Source organism: Sus scrofa, chromosome 15, assembly GCF_054392235.1.
Source record: "Sus scrofa isolate SSC_HxYL_T2T_F1_AM1 chromosome 15, Sscrofa_HxYL_maternal_Yorkshire_Landrace_v2.0, whole genome shotgun sequence".
Classification (NCBI taxonomy): domain Eukaryota; kingdom Metazoa; phylum Chordata; class Mammalia; order Artiodactyla; family Suidae; genus Sus; species Sus scrofa.
Window position 1 is genome coordinate 33,371,585 of NC_139397.1, and position 22,351 is coordinate 33,393,935.

A 22,351-nucleotide genomic window follows, 5' to 3' on the forward strand; every position below is an offset into this window, starting at 1 on the left:
TGAAATATGTCAGCTAATCAAGGGTTTGGGTCCATGGGATTCCAGTTAATTGAAGTGTTTCAGTAATATAGTGAACATGGCTCATAGACCTGGACTTCACACTTCTATAGAGCTTGCTGACCTTCTGTGACTCAACTACTGGCTTTCTGAATGAGTGATTCACATTTTACACAATGATGATATTTTTATGCACTCAAGTTAGAGAGCATCTTATTTCATTGGTTTTTGATCAATAGAAAAGCATTGAAGTAAAGAACTATACATCCCACATAAAACAGCCAGACAAAAACATAAAGATTTATATGGAATAAATGTTTTATGCCCCTGGAATTATTAACACAGGGCATTTGAGGAGAAGAATTTGCGGTCTCCAGCCATAACCTGGGGAAAAAATTATTGTCTTTAAAACTAGCTGATTAGTCACAAGGATTCAAAAGAACTCTTGGATTCTAAATAATTGTTACTTCTTGGCAATTTGTATCATCCCATAGTTTCACAAATGAGTCTAAGGCCACTTTCTTGTCTCTATAATGCCTATTTCTTTGTAATTGTTATTTGTAGATCTATAACCAATTCCTCTAAAAAATAAGAACTCGCTTTTGGTATTCTCTGAGGTTGAAAATGTTGCACATATTACAAAATGAAAGGAAACTCAGAAAGATTAGTTTGCATCTTTTAAGAAAGTTTTCATCAAAGCAATTTACAAAAATAAATAAATCTTTAGGGATTTGAGAATACACAATAATTTTAGGATTATAGTAACTAGGGACTGTCTCAGAAGAAAATAGAGAGATTATATTATTTATATTTATGCATCAAATATCCATTTAATACTTTACAATTTCCACCCTAGGAGATTAGGAATTTCTTTTCTACCTTCCTTCATGGTGCCTGGTTCACAAATTCACAGCATTTACCGAACATGCTTGATGAGAGCAAAGTGTTCTCTGCCTATAGAATCGGAAACAAAAACAGTAGAAGCATTGTTTTATGTCTTACGGAGGCTATGCCTTTTTACTGAATTTTCTGATGTAGTTGTAAATGCCCTAATCTGTCATACAGATGTTGGTAATATCATATTGTATCATATACTTTTCTCTTGGATGTTACAGCTGAGTCTTTAGTCAACTTACTGGAGCATTTGCTGGGGAAACCAAGGAGCAATTTTGACTTGAAATTCTGGTGTCATTTCTAGCTCAGATTTTGTTTTCAACAGCTTCTCCTAATATGCCTGAAACACGCACACAGACACACAGACACACACACACACAAATTGAAATTTAAACATAGAATATATTTAGCAAACTAATAGAAAAATAAATATAAATCCACTTGACTTGATAAATCCTATGTAATAGCTGGAGACTGCCATTTGCCAAGAAATGATTTAGCTTGGTAAAATGTGTTTTACAGCTAATCCTTTAATGTCTGTTTTACATATTACCCTTCCCACTGTTAATATTGAACAATATTGTAAGCCGGTAATTTTATGCCCTATATTTCAAATTACTATTAGGAAGCCACATAAATAACAATTTTCAACTGCTTGTTTATAATACAGTGAGGCATTTCTTACCATGGAGTAAAGTAACAGTAGATTTAAATAAAACTGCTGTGGGGGATAGAGCTCCAGGGAAACAGGAGTTGAATCTGTAGCAACACAGCCTATAAAGCAATCAAAGTCATGAGTCTGAAACCCTGATAAGGCACAATTTAGGGTTAACTATCAAAGGAGCTGAGACTCTGGGCCTTTGCTGAACATGGAGCCAGAAACTGCCTTTACTTAAAAAGTCTGGGAGTTCCCGTTGTGGCTTGGGGGTTAAGAACCTGATGTAGTCTCCCTAGGGATGTAGGTTCAATCCCTGGTCTCACTCAGCAGGTTAAGGATCCAGCATAGCCATAAGCTGCAGTGTAAGTCACAGTTGCAGCTCAGATCCAGTGTCCAGTATTACTGTGGCTGTGGCATAGCTGTAGTGTGGTTGCAGCTCTGATTCAGCCTCCAGCCTGGGAATTTCTGTGTGCTTCAGGTACACAAATGTTATAAAATGAATGGGACTCCAGCAACTGGTCTTATTAGGCCCCAGATATAAGCTGTAGGATGCAGGTGCAGGCCCATCTCCAAAGTCATTTTCATCAACACTCTAATCTATTTCACACTCCAGCCCCCAAGCAGGGAAGTACTACCAGTGACTTTTATAGCCTGTGAAGGTCCCAGTGGTTATGTAATCTCCCGAACTCCACATCTCATGTGTTCTCCTCTTTCCTTTAATAATGGAAGGAGTGGAAGGAGGCACCCATCTTATAAGTAATGCTGCCTAATTTTTTTTTCTCCTCCGAAACACTGACCAGGCATTTTCCCTTCCTAAGAGATTATCTTCTAGATTTAAGCAGTAATCATTGATGTTAATATCTCTTCATCATAATTACAAGAGCAGAGTGGAACCCAGCGCTAGTTTCCTGCAGAAGGGCGGCCTAGGTAATGCTTGGAATGCCTTGGCATCACAGAAGTAGTCACTCCAGGTCTTCAGGATTAATGACTAGAGATCTCTAGAGTGCTGGCAGCTCTTTGCACAGTCCTAGCAAGTGGCGTGAGTGAGGATCCGGGAGGGGACCCTCATCACCCTTTTAAGGAAGAACCATGACGAGAAGGCATAGAAGCGTGCACGTGTGTGTGTGTGTGTGTGTGTGTGTGTGTGTGTGTGTGTGTGTGTATGTATGTCTCCTCCATGTCCGCATTTCCCCAGGGACCCTTCTAGTCTTTTCTTCCAGGGCTTGCTTATGTAGATAAGGGTCATGGAGACCCATAGCCAAGCTAAGCATTAAGAAAAAATTCATGATGGGCAAAGGATGAAGGAGAAAACCTGTATTTTGGAAGAGAGGGATGGATTCAGATGCCAGCCCTGCTACTTGCACGGCCACTGTGTGACTTGCCATAGGTACCTTACTGCCGAGACATCCCTCTCACCCTTCTCCTTCTGAATTTGCCCCTGTGGTTTTGCTGAGCTCTAGGCAGAAAGGTGTCCTTCTCTCATCTCTGGACCTTGGCATGTAAGATTCTGCCTAGAAAGCCCTTTTTTCCTTTCTTGGAGTATCATGGCTTGTTCATAAAATCTCGCCTTAAGGGGTTTCTGTTGTGGCTCAGCGGGTTAAGAACCTGACTAGTACCCATGAGGATGTGGGTTTGATCCCTGGCCTCACTCAGTGGATTAAGGACGTGGCATTGCCCCACGCTGAAGTGTAGGTCACAGATCAGCTTGGATCCTGTGTTGCTGTAGCCATGGTGTAGGCTGGCAGCTGCACCTCCGATTTGACCCCTAGCCTGGAAACTTCTACATGCCACAGGTGCAGCCCTAAAAAAAAAATCTTGCCTTAGTTGTTGTTTCCAGGGAAAAGCCCACCAGGACCCCCTGCTGAGGTTTCCATGGCACGTGACATCAAGGGTGTCCAGTGGCCCATCCTGGGAGCAGCTTGGTGGCAGGGACTGTACCTGTTCATCTTCAATTCCTGGGCAAGACCGCATAGTGGCCAAGGACGTCATGAAGGGCCGCCCTGAAGTCTGTGTCCGGGCTTAGATCCCTGACCTGAACAGTTCCTTCATTCCCCTTGTTGTTCAGTTTTCTCGTGTGAGAAATGGAGCTCATAATAGTTTCTACCTTGTTAAGTGATCGTACAAGTGAAATAAGCAAAAAATAATGTCAGCACTTAGCAAGGCATGTAGCAAGCACTCTGTAATCACTTGCTATTGTTTTCTTTAGTCTTGTTTTTTTCCGTTAGATCCAAATATTTGTGTACAAAATTGTGTTTCCCTGAAAAGAATGTAGAGATCTAAGAAGGAAACATCACTGATACCAAAACTATTATCAATGATAATGATGATAATAAGGAAAGCACATTTTTGAATAAATGAGTGATTTATGTTTGAGTATAGTAAGTGAAGATTTCATGTTGTGCTTAGAGTTATTTCTGTTTTTTAAATCTTGTGTTTTTTATCTTCTTGTCTGGTTAATTTGTAAATTGTTTATAGCAAGCTATCATTAACAAAGTTTATTTGTAGAATTAAGAGTACAAACTCTGCTGTCAGACTGCCTTGGATTTAAATGTGATTTATATGACCGCAGGCAAGATTTTTAGCTCTGTACCTCAGTTTCTTCGACTGTAAAAGGAGATAATAACAGTCCTTATTGTGAATTGCAATAAGGATTTACAAGGATAACATACGTGAAAATGATGCTCAGTGCTAAAAAGAACTCAATCAGCGTTCACAGCTATCGTTGTTACGTGGTTTCTATTATTATTTCTTTTCAGTTGTGGATTGATTATCCGTCTCTGAGAAAGGATCTGGGTGGAAAAATTCTCAAGGTACCATAGTTCACTTGATGGGAGTGGCCCAGATTATGGGCTTAGCCCGTAGGCAGTAGTAAGCAATTCATCTTGCGAAAGAGACCAATGAGGATATCAATTTCCTTCCTTCAGGAGAAAAATGAGCAGAATGCGGTAGAAGAGTTTGGACTTAGGGTAAGGCAGATGAGGGAAAGAGTCCTGGCTCTACGGTAACTGGAAGGTAGCCTTGTGTCTCTAGACACTGACCTTCACTTTGTTACTTGAGTTCTTCATCCCTAAAAATTAAGATCTTAGCCTCTTCCACACAGTCATGTGAGATAAGCTCTGGGAAGGGACTTCACACAGTGACCCCTTCCCCCACAGGGCAGGCGGTAACTCATTCCTTCCCAATTAGTGCATTGGACTCCAGGGACCATCAACAAGCAATCTCCAATAGGTCTGGTAAAAACAGAAGGTCAAGTTGTTTTTCTCCCTAATCCCTTTAGTGCCATGATATCAGAGGAAAATGTGTCCCCCCACATGTGAAAATCCAAAAGCTTCAGAAATCCAGGAGAACTTCTCAAAAAGAAAGCTTGATTAAAAATGTAAAATGCAGTGTAGATAATTTCACAAAACAGCAGGGGCAATTGGAAAGCACTTATTAAAGTACCTGTTAAAGTACTTAGTGATAAAAATGGAAATTTCAAGGCACTTCTGTATCTCTTAGATCCCAGAATAGGCTCAGACTGTGCTAAATCACTTCCTCTCTCAGATCAGAGTCACAGAGGAAGACAAAAGGGAAGCTGCAGAGGGTTTTAGGATTGACAGCGGATGCGAACCACTCTTAGGAACTGGCTCTTGCCCAGGTCTGAGTTTAGATCCTCATCCTACCTCCCATTTCCCTACAGTCTGTCCCTTTGCCGTGATATATTCAATATTTCTGATTCCTTTTTGTTTAATGTAAAGAGACCCAGTGATTTGGCAGCTTGACAGAGAGAGCCAAGCCCTAAGTGTGGCCTAAATCTTCATGGCACAGAATATTATCTGATTTATCTTTCACCATGTCACTACACACGGACCCCCCAACCTTACCCCTACCCCCCCTCCACCCTTCCTGGACCATGATCTCTTTTACATAGTCTGCCTTAAAATTTTTCTGTTTGTTCTCATCTTTGCATTCGGGCTCCTCATTCAGATCACAGGCTCCCCTAATGGGCTTCTTCAAGTCTGTTTGTAGTCAAGAATCTTACATAGTAGATGCTTCATAAATGCCTCTTGTTGGACTAATAATTAGAGTGGAGACTCTCACAGGCAAGGTCGGCTGTTTACAACCTCTTCCATTGTCCCACTAGCCCTCATCCTACGTGTCCTCAGGGCACTGGGGTTTTTGTTTGTTTCTTTTGGGGTTTTTTTTGCTTGTTTCTTTTGGGTTTTTTAATGTGAAATTTTAGATTTTTTTAATTTTTTTTATTTTTATAATAATTTTTTTCACTATAGTTGGTTTACAGTGTTCTGTCAATTTTCCACTGTGCAGCATGGTGACCCAGTTCAACATACCTGCTCACATTATCATGCTCCGTCATAAGTGACTAGATATAGTTCCCAGTGCTACACAGCAGGATCTCATTGCTTATCCATTCCAAAGGCAATAGTCTTCATCTATTAAACCCAAGTTCCCAATTTATCCTGCTCCCTCCCCTTCCCCCTTGGCAACCACAAATCAATTCTCCAAGTCCATGAGTTTCTTTTCTGTAGAAACGTTCATTTGTGCCATATATTAGGTTCCAGATATAAGTGATATTATATGGTATTTGTCTTTCTCTTTCTGATTTATTTCATTCCGGATGAGAGTTTCTAGTTCCATCCATGTTGCTGCAAATGGCATTATGTCATTCGTTTTTATGGCTGAGTAGTATTCCATTGTGTATATGTACCACATCTTCCTAATCCAGTCATCTGTTGATGGACATTTAGGTTGTTTCCATGTCTTGGCTATTGTGAATAATGCTACGATGAACATGTGGGTACATGTGTCTTTTTTAAGGAAAGTTTTGTCTGGATATATGCCCAAGAGTGGGATTGCTGGGTCATATGGTAGTTCTATGTATAGTTTTCTGAGGTACCTCCATACTGTTTTCCATAGTGGTTACACCAGCTTACATTCCTAACAACAGTGCAGGAGAGTTCCTTTTTCTCCACAACCCCTTCAGCATTTGTTATTTGTGGACTTGTTAATGAGGGCCATTCTGACTGGTATGAGGTGGTATCTCATGGTAGTTTTGATTTGCATTTCTCTAATAATCAGTGATGTTGAGCATTTTTTCATATGCTTGTTGGCCATCTGTATATCTTCCTTGGAGAAATGTCTATTCAGGTCTTTTGCCCATTTTTCCATTGGGTTGTTGGCTTTTTTTGCTGTTGAGTTGTATAAGCTGTTTGTATATTTTAGAGATTAAGCCCTTGTCAGTTGCATCATTTGAAATTATTTTCTCCCATTTTGTAAGTTGCATTTTTGTTTTCTTTTGGGGTTTTTTGGTTTCCTTTGCTGTGCAAAAGCTTAGTTTGATTAGGTCCCATTGGTTTATTTTTGCTTTTATTTCTGTTGCTTTGGGAGACTGACCTGACAAAACATTTGGAAGGTTGATGTCAGAGAATATTTTGCCTATGTTCTCTTCTAGGAGTTTGATGGTGTCTTGTTTTGCATTTAAATCTTTCAGCCATTTTGATATTATTTTTGTGCATGGTGTGAGGGTGTGTTCTAGTTTCATTGATTTGCATGCAGCTAGCCAGGTTTCCCAGCAATATTTGCTGAAAAGACTGTCTTTTTCCCAGTTTATATTCTTGCCTCCTTTGTCAAAGATTAATTGACCATAGGTGTCAGGGTTTATTTCTGGGTTCTCTATTCTGTTCCATTGATCTGTCTGTCTGTTTTGGTGCCAGTACCACACTGCCTTGATTAGTGTGGCTTTGTAATATTGCCTGTAGTCTGGGAGAGTTATGCCTCCTGCTTGGTTTTTGTTCCTCAGAATTGCTTTGGCAATTCTGGGTCTTTTGTGGTTCCATATAAATTTTTGGATTGTTTGTTCTAGTTCTGTGAAATGTGTCATGGGTAATTCAATAGGAATTGCATTGAATCTGTAGATCACTTTGGGTAGTATGACCCTTTTTACAATATTAATTTTTCCATCCAGGAACATGGAATATCTTTCCTTTACATCTTCTTTAATTTCCTTGATTAAGGTTTTATAGTTCTCAGTATATATGTCTTTTACCTCCTTTGTCAGGTGTATTCTCAGGTATTTGATTTTTTTGGGGTGCAATTTTAAAAGGTATTATATTTTTGTATTCCTTTTCTAATATTTCATTGTTCATATACAAAGAAATGTGACTGATTTCTGAATGTTAATCTTATATCCTGCTACTTTGCTGAATTTGTTAATCAGTTCAAGTAGTTTTTGGGTGGAGTCCTTAGGGTTTTCTATATATAGTATCATGTCATCTGCATACAGTGACAGTTTTACCTCTTCTCTTCCTATTTGGATGCCTTTTATTTCTTTTGTTTGTCTGACTGCTGTGGCTAGGACTTCCAATACTATGTTAAATAACAGTGGTGAGAGTGGGCATCCTTGTCTTGTTCCAGATTTTACTGGGAAGGCTTTCAGCTTTTCTCCATGGAGTATTATATTTGCTGTGTGTTTGTCATAAATGGCTTTTATTATGTTAGGGCATGTTTCCTCTATACCCACTTTGGTAAGAGTTTTTTCTGCATGTATGGAGATGATCATGTGGTTTTTGACTTTTCTTTTGTTAATGTTGTGTATGACATTTATTGATTTGCATATGTTGAACCATCTTTATGAACCTGGGATGTATCCCACCTGGTCGTGGTGTATGATCTTTTTTATATGTTGTTGGATTTGGTTGGCTAAGATTTTGTTGAGAATTTTTGCATCTATGTTCATCAAAGATATTGGCCTATAGTTTTCTTTTTTGATGGTATCTTTGTCTGGTTTTGGAATTAGGGTGATGGTGCTCAGGGCACTGTTAATGGTGTTTCAGAAGAGACACCAGATCTGAGACGTTCCAGTCATCCATCTAAGCTGTAGAATCCTCAGATAAACTTCTAGTCCCCAAACAAAATGTTCTCTTTGGCAGCCACCAGGTAATCAGGTTGTCATGGTAGCAGGGACCCTTGAAGAAGGTTTTGAATATAGCTGTGGATTAATTGTTTTGCAAGCATTTTATAACTTTAGATCCTGGAGAAACAGAAAAGAGGATGTAGAACCGTGTCATTTGTAAAGGCACCATCCAGAGCGAAACGGAGTGCACTTGGGGCTCCGTGAGACAAATTTGCAAGTCAGAAAGTTATCAGGGAAAATCATCATGGCAGCAAGGACTGTTATAGAGGGCTTAAAAAAATAGCTCTGGAACTTTCAGACTCTGAAGCGAGATCAAACCATGATGGATGTATTATTGAAAAGACCTCTAAGAAAATATTCAAAAGTCATATGCCCTGTGTCATATCAGCAGGATGACCAAATGCAGATATTAGGTGTTATCTTTGGATCCCCAAATGGCAATAATGGCATAATTAATTAAACATCAGCTTTTAGCCAAAAATACTTTGTCCTAGGCTCAAATTTTTGTGAATCTAAGAAATGACCACATAATACTCGGTTATGTAATATGCAGTTATGTAATATTCAGTTTTATAATAAATTCTTAATGGAACAGAATGAAACCTCTGAAATGTGAACCAGGGGTCTGCCACAATATCTCTTGATGGGATTTGGAAGGGCTGATGGAAAAAAAAAATCACGTTTCTGAGGGTGACAAAATGTAAGTCTAGTGTGTAAGATAGAACTTGGGGTTTTGTGGGAAAGATCATTTGCTGATTATAATTCCAAAGAAAAATGATCTTAATCAGGCTTTGAGTTATTTTAGGTATTTCCTTGAACTTCCTTTTAGAGCCTTACAAATACCTGTGAAAATTGCCTTGTTACAGAACATAACGAACAAGGCTTGTTCACTTGGCGATATCTAATTCAAGCCATATTCAGAACAAGTCTCTTAGAATCTGAATCCACCACAAATGTTTTCTACCCCTGTAACAGAGAAAATCCAGAAAGGTGAATTCACAGGGAAAACTATGAAATTGGAAAAATCCAAACATACTCAGAGGATTTCATAATAGCACACTCCAATCTTGTTTCCCTTATGGAGAGATTAGAGGAGATGAAACACATCGCCTGGGGCCAGCCTAGGGCTGAGTGGAGGGCACAGAAGTGGGGCTCAGGAATCTCTCTGGAATCTGTGAGTTAAGATCATTCCTCCAATGTAGGGGTAGGACAGTTTGAAAACAAAGCCACAGAAGCAGTAAGTTCTTCATCCAAAAAATCAGCCTAGGATCCAGCCCACAGCCTAGAAACTGGGAGGGGGGGCGCAGGTGGTCATTCCTAACCAAATGAGCAACCAGCCAAGACAGTGGGAGCAGCAGTGCTCAACGGGGGAGGTAAGAGCTGGTGAAAGCAGGCACCTACGAGAGGTGACCAGGGGCAGCTCTGCAGTTTTGTCTCTGGGGGAGGATGCTCAATGGCTAAAGATACCCAGGGCAAATGGGCAAATTCCAGGAAATTCTTCTACTCTTCCTCTAAATATCCTACCATGAACTTTTTGGAGAGTAGAGAAGTACCTTCCAATGGGTGGTGAAGTGCATCAGGAATAGAAATCAGGGAAATGTGGTCAGGGAAGAAGGTTTAGCCCTAGATCATTTGGCAATAGAAGACCTTCTCATTTCATAAATAAAACAGGAATTCAAGAACTATAGGCATAGACACCGTCCCCTTTGACTGAGAGGCCTTTTACACAACGGGTAAAAAGTACCTCTGGAAAATAAAAAGCAGGACCAGGTAGAGTTCAGGATCTCATTATCATAACAATCTGCCAAGGATAAGTAAATCAGGGGGATTCCAAGGTCAAAGCAAGTCAAGAAGATTGAAGAAGATCAGATTAAAAACACTAGAGTTCCTGTCGTGGTGCAGCGGAAATAAATCCGACTAGGAACCATAAAGTTACGGGTTCAACTCCTGGCCTCACTCAGTGGATTGAGGATCTAGAGTAGCCATGAGCTGTGATGTATTGCCATGAGCTGTGGTATTGATCATAGACACAGCTTGTATCTGACATTGCTGTGGCTCTGGTGTAGGCTGGTGGCTACAGCTCCAATTAGACCCCTAGCCTGGAAACCCCCATATGCCTCGGGTGCGGCCCTAAAAAGACAAAAAACAAACAAACAAAAATGCTAATTCACATCCAGTTTTTGTTGCCAAACCTAAATTTCTTGTTTTGGTAGAGGTCATTAATTAGATATGTGCTATATTCACTCTCATAATTTCTTCTTTTTTATAGTTATTTGGTTTTCATAGTTAGAGGGGAGAGTAATTGTATGCATGATTATGGTGTTAGATTAATTCTCTCACCAAAGCTCAATGAAGATAAGGGAGCAATGGTTTAACCATCCTTTTTGTATGTTTCTCTTTATATACAAGCCCTGAAAAGAAAAATTTAGCACATTCCTTTTCAAACTTTAGGGAGTACATCAGTAAATACAAAAGCTGCCCCTCACCCTATTTTACTTGATATTTCTAGCACTGTTCCCCATGTTACCCACAATTCTCAGATAATCTGCTTTTTAATTTCACCTTGTGTCACTAAATAAGGGCTCAGTGTCTTCCTGGCCTCAGCCATCACTGCCTTCTGGTTAAGACGTCATCTTGAGACTGAGCAAAAACCCAAAGGCAGAATTTTATTAAACACAACAAGCCTTCGCTAAGCATCTGAAGTACTGCAGCTCTGTGAGTGAGGAAGGCATCAGAAAATGGCAAAGTGGCCCTCTGGACCCTCTCTGAAAGGCCAAGCACACCTTGGTCCCAGTCTCCTCCACTGCCATCATTAACTGGAGAGCTTCAGAGCCATCTCTGTGACTATGTGGGGCCACTCCACCTGCATCCCACCAGATAAAGGACAGAGGACAGCCAGTCTCAGGCTCAGACACAGTCTTGGGAACGTTTCTTTCTTTTTTTTTTTTTTTTTTCTTTCTTTCTTTCTTTCTTTCTTTCTTTCTTTCTTTCTTTCTTTCTTTCTTTCTTTCTTTCCCTTCTTTCTTTCTTTCTTCTTCTTTGTTTTTTCTTTCTTCCTTTTTCTTTCTTTCTTCTTCTTTTTATTTTTAATGGGCACACCCATGGCATATGGAAGTTCCTGGGCCAGGGACTGAATCTGAGCCACAGCTGCCACCTATACCACAAGTGTGACAATGCTGGATCCTGTAACCCACTGCGCTAGGCTGGGTATTGAACCCGTACCTTCAAAGCAACCAGAGATGCTGTAGTCAGATCCTTAACCCACAGCACCATGCCAGGAACTCCCTGGGGACATTTCTCTGCCTTGAATTACAGATTCAAAACTGTAAAATAGGAAAGGCAGATTAATCCACCACATATTAGTAACTTGCTGTGTATTGCTGGCACTGGCTGCTTGGCATTGCCAGGTTCCCAAAGCTGACCTTGATATCTTACTCTCGTGTGAAGCATGCATCCTGATTGAGGATTGAAATACACCATGGCTTGTCACAAAAATGCCTACACCTGCCCCTGCATAGTGACACAAAGTAGGCCTCTTCCCCATGAAGCTAAAATCCTCAATAAGCAGTCACCTTGGTCTGCTGATATAACTCTCTCTCTCTTTCTCTCTCTCTCTCTCTATATATATATGTGTGTATATATGTGTGTGTGTATGTATGTGCGTGTATATATACACACACACACTGTGTTTGTGAACACATATAAATGTGTGCATATAAATGTATGTGTGTATTTATTTATTTAGTGGATACTCTGTATGCTTCTCAGAAAAGGGTTTTGTCAAACCCCAAAATGATTAATGGTGCAAACCCAGTGTAACAAAAAACCCAGTGTAAGTTTCTTCCTTTCTTATGGAAAGTCCAAAAAAGGTCTCTCTGGTCTTAGGGAAACTCAGTTTCATTGACTGGTCAGAAATCCATACTCCTTCCACCTGGCAGCTCCATCTTCATCACTTCATCATGTGGCTTCTACAGTTGCTATGCTGAGTTGGTGGCATCAAGCTTCTGGAAGTGGAAAGAGGGTGGAGCACCACATGTGGGAGATATTCCTGGGCCAAGACAGATACCACTTTTACTCACACCCTATTGGCTGGAAATAGCCCTGTCACATGTCCACATCTAACTGCAAATGATACTGGGAAATATAGTCTAGCTGTGTGGCCAGAAGGAAGAGGAAATGGGTTCCATGACACCTAACCAGGTCCTGCCACAGGGATAAACAGAAATAGAGAGCTTGGCCCACTTTCTTATGGAACTGGTCATCCTGTCAAGAAAGCAGACCCCAAAACGCAGAAGCAGTTCCACAACTGTTCACTTTAGATGAAGGGCCAAAATGGTGGAAGATTTAATCCAGCTGGAAGAGGAATCCACTGTAGGCTACAGATGACAACCTTACAGGCAGGTTCCAGTGTGGTCCTGAATAATGAGCAGGTTTCAGACAGGTGGGCATGATCCGGGAGAGTGTGCTATGGGCAGACAGACCAAAGTGCCAGCCCAGTAGTGCTCATTCTATAGACAATGAAACCAGTCTGGCAGGAAGGAAGGGGTAAACTCTTAACCATCACAGGAAGAATTTAAGTGAAGAGATCTCACCGGCCTCTGATTTGGACATGTGTGAGGGGTCTGTATTTCTAAGACCAAGTGAAATCTCAATTACTGAGATAATGTAAGAGGTGATGTAAGAAAAAGAAAAAAAGAAGTGATATAAGGTCAATTTCAAATCTGTACTGAGTAATCTGGCTGCCTTTCAGGTCTAAACACATACATACAATTATGTCTAAATCCAGGATTCATCCAGATTCCTAAGTTAAGGATTTCAAGTTTGAAAATGTTCAGGTGGGAGATTTTATCCACGTGGACACTAATAGTAAACATGAACTGTAGATAGGTATGTGATAGTGAGTTTATCCATAACTAAGTATGTGGATGTCTCTTAAGAGGCCAAGCCAGGGTGTTCTGTCAGTTACACTCTGCCACTGACTTTAATTGAGTTTCCTATGTATATGTTCTGTCTCCTTTTCACAGAGACCTGAATTAAACCTAGATAACATGACAACACCAGTTTGAAAAGCCATATTCTCTCTCTCTCTCTTTCTGTGAGATCTGTTTCTTACATTATATACAGAGAGCACATATAAACCTTTTTTAAAAATTCTTATTAATAAGAAGTATAACACCTATGGCGCTGTGAGCTTTTGTGGTTATTCAGCCATGCAGAATGTGTGTGAAAGGATGATCTTTACCTGCCATTTTCTCACCTACAGCCCTAATTCAGAGGTAGATGTTGTTTTCTGCTAAGTCCATTTTTATTTTCCTTACACATATGGAAATTGTAACAGCAAATAATTCATTTGTATCTTAGCATTTTTTAATTTATTTTTTTATTAATGTACCTTAGCATTTAAGAAATTACCTACTACTGGAGTTCCAGATCTGGTGGAGTGGGTTAAGGATCTGTCATTGTCTCTGCAGTGGCTTGAGTCGCTGCTGAACCATGGGTTCAATCCCTGGTCTCCCACAGTGGGTTAAGGATCTGGCATTGTCATAGCTATGGTGTAGGTCACAGCTGCAGCTTGAATTCAGTCCTTTGCCCAGGAACTTCCATATGCCACGGATGTGGCTGAAAAAAAGAGGAAAAAAAAAAAAAGAAATTACCTACTGCCAACTTTCAGTTGTGACAACTGGTGTAAAGCTGTGTAAATTTTACCATGCTATCTTATTTATTATCTTTTCTGACTATGGCAATACCTCTCCCTACCTGTGAGGTAGGTTAGGTAGCCTCTCTCAATTCTCTGTAGGAGGCAAGAAATCAAGACAGAGGTTCAAGTACGTTCCCAAATCTGGTAAAATCCATGCCTTAGAGCTGAGACTCAGGTCCCCTTGCCCTAAGATCTGTCCCCTCTCCCTCATGACTTTACCTCTTTCCCTGGAGAGAACTAACCATTAGAATAAAAATCTCTAGGCTATAATATCATTTAGGAGGATGAGTTTGTACACACACATATTCATTTAGAAGGAAAAACGATGACATCATATATCTGATAAGAAGTAGTGAAGTGTAACCATGAACCCAGTAAGTCAGACATCTAATCTATAAGGACTCTTCCCCCAAATCACATGATATACCACTCAAAATCCTCATTTCTTTTGTAGAATGTCATTTCCCATAATTTCTTGGACCGTTTGCATATTGATAAATGTATTCTTAAGTCTCAGAATGTTATCATTCTTTTGGCACTCACTCAAACTTTAAAACCTATTTGGGGGTGAAGATATAGACATCTTCTTCTTTATGGACTACAGCAAGCATCAACTGGGTACTTACTGAGTAATACACATTGTGACAGTTCCTGGGGCTTTGACCCCAGGGAACTCAGCTTCTAGAAGGACCTCAAGATAAGGATTATAAAAATTGTACAGAAACAACACCGTGGTTCTTGGTACCTATTAATGGCTTAGCTCTGTTGGAGAAATTAGAATTTTCAAAATGACAGCCAGCCAGATATTTAGGATTGATGTCCTTTTGGGTGAAAATAACTTCACAAACACAGACTGAGAGGAGCAAGAGCGTAAGTCAGAAGTAAGTGGTTCAATGCTCCACTGATAAGAAGGAGAACTGATTCACAGCAGAAAAAAAAATTGCCTTTATTCCTGTGGATGGATGCAGCACAGTCCTGCACAGTGTTCACCCTTCACTGGGTGCTGAATAGGTGTTTGTTGAGTGACTAACTAACCAAGTACACTACCAGGCTTTCATAAGTTCAACCTGAGGGAAGTCAACTGGTGAACAGAGTAAATATGACTCATATTAGTGGAATTTACGTCCCTGCTGACAACATGGTGGATCTCTTGGGACAAAGTGACCCTTGGGCAATCCCTGCACACTAAAATGAACCTAACATTAATCAGTGGCAGAGAATCAATCTTTCCAAATCTGCCTAAGTGTGCAGCAAGACCTTTTCTGGGAGGAAAAGGAATAGAAAAACTTTCAGAGGTGAGGGAGGCATCTTGGCCACATTATTTACTTACTCGATTAGACTTTTTAGTGTCTGAAGTCACACAAGTTATAACCAAGACAAACCACGCTACAGGTACCATTTTTAAAATGTCATCAGCCTGGCAGAAACATTAGATGTAAATCATGAGTTTTATTGTATTTGCAGTTAAACAGATCAAATTTAATGTCCATAGAAAAACCTTAGTAATTAGGATAAAGATTAATACAGTGAAATGTCCCTGGCTTAGCAGGCCACCCAAGCAAAGCTAAAATAAAAAATTGAGTATATAATCGAAGAGCATGTGAATATTAATGCACAAACCCTCCAAGTCCCCAGGTCCCTGATGCAATTATTTTCTATTCACATTAATTGTTCCTAACAGATGACATTAATGACTTTGAGTTAAAATGTGTGCAAGGGAAGATTTCACAAGATCAATGCTATTTAGAAATCAGGTCACTTTTATGATTATTTGCTCAAAATTTTAACCACTGTTCAACATAATAAGGTTAACATGGTGATGATTTTTTAATGTAACTATCAAAAGTTAATTTTTCAAACTAGCCAGTAAATCTATTGGGGTATTTACATGTTTCTTGCTATTTCTTTTTTCCCCGCTACGTATTTGCCAACCCATGTTGACAGACTGTGAAAGTGTGATTATTGTCTATAAGCTGCAATTTACACATGTATATTTATAGAACAGGGATCAACTCCAATAAACTTCATTGAGTGAGGATATGTGTTATCTAATCTAGAAAGGGCAGCTCTTTTGAGATTTACCTGTCCAAGGCAGGATTCTGAAGCAAACAATTTAAATCAACACTGTTCAAAGTTTCTGCCTCTTTTTACCCAGAAACTTCACTCACGCATCTTAGACCTTTCATCCGGGGATTTGCTCTCAGATGTGGAAAGAAGCCGAAGTCTGACGCATTCAGGAGCTGATGTTGAGACGCACGTGAGTTTATTTGTTGCCTTCAGAACACTTGTTTAGGTTGTTATTTTCCTTCCATCAAATATGATGTCACAAGTGAACCATGAAGTGCATCTTTGAAGCATTTTCAGGCAGATAAAAATCTTTTCCTTTCTTGTGTTCTCTGAAATTCAATATCATATCCCCCAGCTGAATGAGTAAGAAGTAAGTGTCACTCTCACCAAAAATATCATAAATCTTGCCTTGTCCCCAAGACACCTTTTTGGGTATTGATTACATCTCAAAGTCTCTGAGAAATGGTCATGGAGCTTTTTATTAAAGCCTGTGTCCCATATTACTCATCCTACTTTTATGATATATTATGTATGAACTTTTAAAAATTCATGGACAGTGCTTTTTTTTTTTTCCTTTGGCTGGGATTAGCTTTGTGCTTATTTGGCAAAACTTTAACCAGCGTGGTTTTTAACTCTCACTGACATAAAAAAAGTAACTTGAAAAACACAAGAACCAAATAAATATATAATGAAAAATGTTAGGCTTAAAATAGTGACAGATGAACCTTTGTGGCTAACTGGCGTTTTATTTTACTGTATAATTGTTCTAAGTGTAACTAGGATAGTCCATATCAAAGCTAAATATTCTCAAGTTAAATTGGAATTAAATTTCAGTGGAATCCTGTTGCTTTAAATATTCATGAAGACCTTAAAGACATCCAATCTATAATATGGCTTAAAGATCAGATTTTTTTTTATTTTTTTTTAGGGTCATAGGTGCGGCATATGGAAGCTCCCTGGCTAGGGGTTGAATCGGAGCTGCAGCTGCTGACCACAGCCACAGCACCATGGGTTCTGAGCCACATCTGTGACCTACACCACACCTCATGGTAACCTCAGATCCTTAACCCACTGGCAGGGCCAGGGATCTAACCTGCAACGTCATGGATACTAGTTAGGTTCATTTCCACTGATCCATGATAGGAACTCCAGGAATTTTTTTTTTTTTTTTTTTTTTTTTTTTTTTTTTTTTAAGGGCTATAGCCGCAGGATATGGAGGTTCCCAGGCTAGGGGTCTAATTGGAGCTACAGCTGTTGGCCTACACCACAGCCACAGCAACACAGGATCTGAGCTGCATCTGCAACCTCTGCCACAGCTCACGACAACACCAGATCCTTGACCCACTGAGCGAGGCCAGGGATCGAACCCGCAACCTCATGGTTCCTAGTTGGATTCATTTCCACTGGGCCACAACAGGAACTCCTGAACTCCAGGAATTTTTTAAGTTGCAGTTTTTATCCAAGTAATTCTTGCCTTTATTTTTTCTCTCTGTTTCCTTTTAAAACTAAATTGTGGGGTTTGCCTTTTTTTAATCGAAGTATGGCTGACTGACAATGTTGTGTTCATTTCTGCAGTTCAGCACAATGTTGTGTTTACTTTGCTGTGTATATATTTACACACACACACACTTTTTAAATATTCTTTTCCATTATGGTTTATCATAAGACATTGAATATAGTTCTCTGTGCTACACAGCAGGACCTTGTTCGTTATCCCCTCCATGTATAAGAGATGTATAACAGCTTACGTCTGCCAACCCCAATCTCCCTCTCCAACCCTTCCTCAAACTCCTTCCCCTTGGCCATCACAAGTCTTTTCTCCTTTGTCTATGATAAAATTGTGGGTTTTATGTTGCATTTCTTAGAGTAAGGATGTTAAAGCATATGAGTGCTTCAAGGTGGTAATCTAAAATATGCAATGGGAAAAAGACACTTTGAATGTGGCAAATGGTATATTTTGCCAAGTAAACCAACATTATTAAGATAATGTTGCAATGGAAATCCACTATATCTTTCAGCAAAGAAGAATTTTCATACTAATCATTATCTATCACTGATTACAGCCCTTCTCAGGAGGATGCTTGGTGGTCTGTATACGTCCAGGAGTACTGCTTATTGTCAAGCACCTTACCTGCAGCACAGTGGCCAGGACCTGGGCCTGACATCATAAGGATGTATTGGCTGGGAGACCTTAGGCAAAATTTGAACACCTCAGTGCCTCAGTTTCTCCTTCTGGAAAATGAAAATAATGCTATTTCTGTTCAATTTCTGAGCTGTGGTGAGGATTAAATGATATAGTATATGAAATGTACAGAACACAGTGCCTGCTGACAATTCAGGGCCATAATGCAGTCTCTGCTGCTCTAGCCCGCTTCCATTCTTAAATAGGTAGCCCCATGCTACAGTCACAGAACACAGCAAAGATAGAGAATTGAGAACTGAGAAAAATGTCTACTAGTGTCTCTCTCCAGAAGGTCATGTCAATGACCCCTGGAAATGAAGTACACCACTTCTGGCTATTTCTCATCACAGTTCCCAGGTATGAGGGTCAGACTCTGATGGCATATTAAGGAGTATAATGCAGAGTCCCTTAGGGAAGCTGTAAAGTATGATTTTGTTGAAAAGCCAAGATACAGGCCTATTTAAAAAGAACATTTTTAGTAATAGTAACAAAACCTAAAAGTTACTAAGCTTTACTATTACTAATAATTAGTAAGCATCACTAGGCATACCATTCCTAAATGCCAGGGGCTGTTCACTCTTCACATTGACCTTATGCAGCAGGTGCTTTCATTGTCTCCATTTAGAAAGAAGGAAACTGAGGCACTGAGGGGTTGAGTAATTTCCCCAAGGTCAAAGAGTTAGCAAGTGAGAGAGCCAGGATTTAAACCTTGTAAATGGCCTTGGGGTTCAAGTGCTCAGTCATAGAGAAGTTATTTCTTGGAGCAGATAAACCTACATGATAACCATGTGCTGATGAGGGAAGAAACTGCAGGAAAAAAGAGCTCATTTTGCAGCCATGATGTCAGAGATTCTGGGTCCCTTCTTAAATTCCATCATTGACTGTCCAAGGTTGGAGAAAGGTGAGAGAATTTCCTAGCAGAGAGGACTCACCACAGCCTCTTCTTTGCAAGAAATAACTCTTTAATCACCCCCCCCAACACACACACACACACACACACTCTCCCCAGCACACTGCCCCCAAGGGAGGGCTCAGACCACTCCCTCCATCCTGCTCAGCACAGCCCAGGTCGGACCGGGAGATACACAACTTGCTACCAAATAATTCACATGAGAGGGGACCCTCTCTCATAGTTCCTTCTAGGCTAGGGGCTTTGTACTCAAAGCCCAGACCCTGGACCAGCAATATCAAAGGACCTGGGAACTTCCTAAAATACTACTTCTCAGACCCTACCTCAGAATTACTGAATCATAATCTACATTTAACAAGATCCCAGATAATTTATATATGCATTAGATTGTGAAAATTTAAGTGTTCCAGCTTTGAGGACACTTCTCTACATAACAGTTCCCAACCCCACCTCCCTCTGCATGACATTGACAGGCCTTCCCCACCTCCCCAAAATATCCTCCATCACATCTAGGCATCTCAAGGTCAAGGTCAAAGGAGAGGCAGCAGCAATTCCTCCCTCTGCTAGCTCATCTTCTGAGTTGTGGTTTCCTGTCATCCTATTCTATCATTTCTAAAGATGTGCACACATGGGCGATGACTGGGCAAAGAAACTTATTTGTTAAAAAGAGGCCTGGGAATTGGTTGAGATGGAAAAATAGATGTAATTTTGATAAGTGAGGTGGGACAATACAGGTGGGAAAACAGAGGGAAATTACATACAAGCCTCAGTATCTTGAGGAAAGGTAGCATATAAATGGTGATTGACTGCCATGCAGAGTGTGAAAAAGACCATGGGAGAGTTTTAGATATGATGGCCTTGCAGGACACAGACACAGTCTCTCTGGTTAGGAGACACAACCAGAGGTAATCCTAAATAAAAAAACACCACCGTGCTTACTCAAACAACAAAATATCAAAGAATGGGATGGAGCAAATAGAAAGCACAGAAGTAGAAGTGGCTCATGATGTGATATTTCTGAAAGTCCGTTCGGGGCATGTTCCAGATGGGAACAGTGGCTGGAGCCTAGCTGCCTTGCGTTCCTGTGCGATGATACCATTAGTTGAAGGCAGCTGTCAAGATGCCAATATCAACACCCCTTCCCTAAGTCATATCCAGCAATAAACAAGGTCACAAATCAATAGATCTTGCTGAAAGCTGGATTTTAAGACATCTTTCTCCTTTCAATGACATTTAGAGCCAAATTTTACGAGGAAAAATAGAGTAGTAAAATTTCTTGGCGTTTTTAGATCACTTAAAGAGATTATTATGCAGCAAAAGTGAAGTATCGATAGCTAGGCAGATACCTGATTATTGAAACTCTAACATTATTAAGCATTATGAATATTGATTAGAGAGCAGAGGAAACATGCCCTCTGTACTGATGCAGGGGTTCCACAGTCACCATGAGCACTCCCAGAACAGCATTACCTTCCCTCCCCAAGCTGGGGTTTAGTCATCGTCAGCTGGAATTGCATTTGGAGACCAGCAATAAGTACTCAGGTACTAACAGCACCCATAAAGTGTCAATAAATTGCATAAGTAAGAGCCTTTGCCATTCTGGAAGTGACACAAAGACAGATGGTTCCCCATCAGAGTTTCTGAAACAAAAGCTTTAATAGATAGGGAACAGGAATGAGATTGTAATGGAGAGCTTCCATTCTTGTGATCAGGGTGCTAAATTTATTTAGCCTGTCCAGTTAGTGGAGTTTCATCGGTTACATTAGGGACCAATAATGGGGCTGTCAGGATGTGCTGGGATGTTTACAACTTTGTCCCCTGTGCCTTAGGCAGACCCACAGAATTCTAACTACCTGAATCCCGCTTTGTGGGACCCAGAGCTGTTTGACATAAGAATCTTCACCATTTGGACAGCCAACTGATAGGAAAACTTCTGATCTCTACAACGGAGCATCATGATTCCTGGGCTTGGTGTTCCACTAGAACACATGGCTTCCTGGGCATTTCGTCTCTGACTGATAATGATGGTAGCACTGTCCCACCTACCCTACACAGGAAGACCGTAAGATCTATGGACGTTAAATGCTTTCTTTGCTCAGTATCTCATATTTGGTGGTGCGTGTCACCTGAGATCCAGGTCACTAGAACTCCAGTCTAGTGTGCATGCTTTTAAACCCTTAAGTCAAAGATACTACTCTGTCTTCTTCCTTTTCTAGCAGTAGAGTCATACCTTGATACTGATCTGATTCTTTAACCAATATAACTGGATAAAATGGAAAACTACCATTGTTATAATTCTGCCTAATAATGTTGGCAGCTCATAATAATTGAGCACCTGCTTAGGCCAGATCCTGTGCCCTCTGTGTCTATTAGAGAACCTTACTTAGTCCTTGCAGTGAAGACAAAACGAAAGGCAGTATTATCATTATTCACTTTTTTTAAAAATTAAAGTATAGTTGATTTACCATGTTCTGTTGTGCAGCGAAGTAACTTGGTTATACATATATATAATTCCCTCTCATATTATTCTTGATCATGGTCTGTCCCAAGAGATTGGATATAGTTCCCTGTGCTATATGGTAGGACCACTTTGCTTATCCTTTCTAAATGTAATAATTAGCATCTACCAACCCCAAACTCCCAGTCTATATCATTTCCTCTACCTCACCCTCCCCCTTCCCCTTGGCAACTACAAGTTTATTCTTAATATCTGTGAGTCTGTTTCTGCTGTAGATAGGCTCATTTGTGTTATATTTTAGATTCCACAAATAAGTGATATCACATATTTGTCTTTCTCTTTCTGACTTACTTTACTTAGTATGAGAATCTCTAGATCCACCAATGTTGTTTCAAATGGCATTATTTTGTCCTTTTTATGGCTGAGTAGTATTCCATTGTATGTATGTACCACATCTTCTTAATCTATTCATCTGTCAGTGGACATTTAGGTTGTTTCCAAGTCTTGGCTATTGTGAATAGTGCTGCAATTAACAAAGGGGTGCATGTATTTTTTGAAGTATAGTTTTGTCCTGATA

The 22,351-nt window shown here is 40.1% G+C and overlaps 1 protein-coding gene across 10 annotated transcripts in view; it reads left to right on the forward strand.

The window, feature by feature from the left end:
- The window catches only part of NCKAP5 (NCK associated protein 5), a 1,198,715-nt gene that overhangs the window by 1,037,288 nt on the left and 139,076 nt on the right, over positions 1 to 22,351 (forward strand). For all 10 annotated transcript variants that reach the window (XM_085001422.1, XM_085001423.1, XM_085001426.1 and 7 more), the window contains one exon: positions 16,313 to 16,414. In XM_085001422.1, the coding sequence (XP_084857548.1) occupies positions 16,313 to 16,414 (102 nt within the window). The remainder of the gene's footprint in view (positions 1 to 16,312; positions 16,415 to 22,351) is intronic.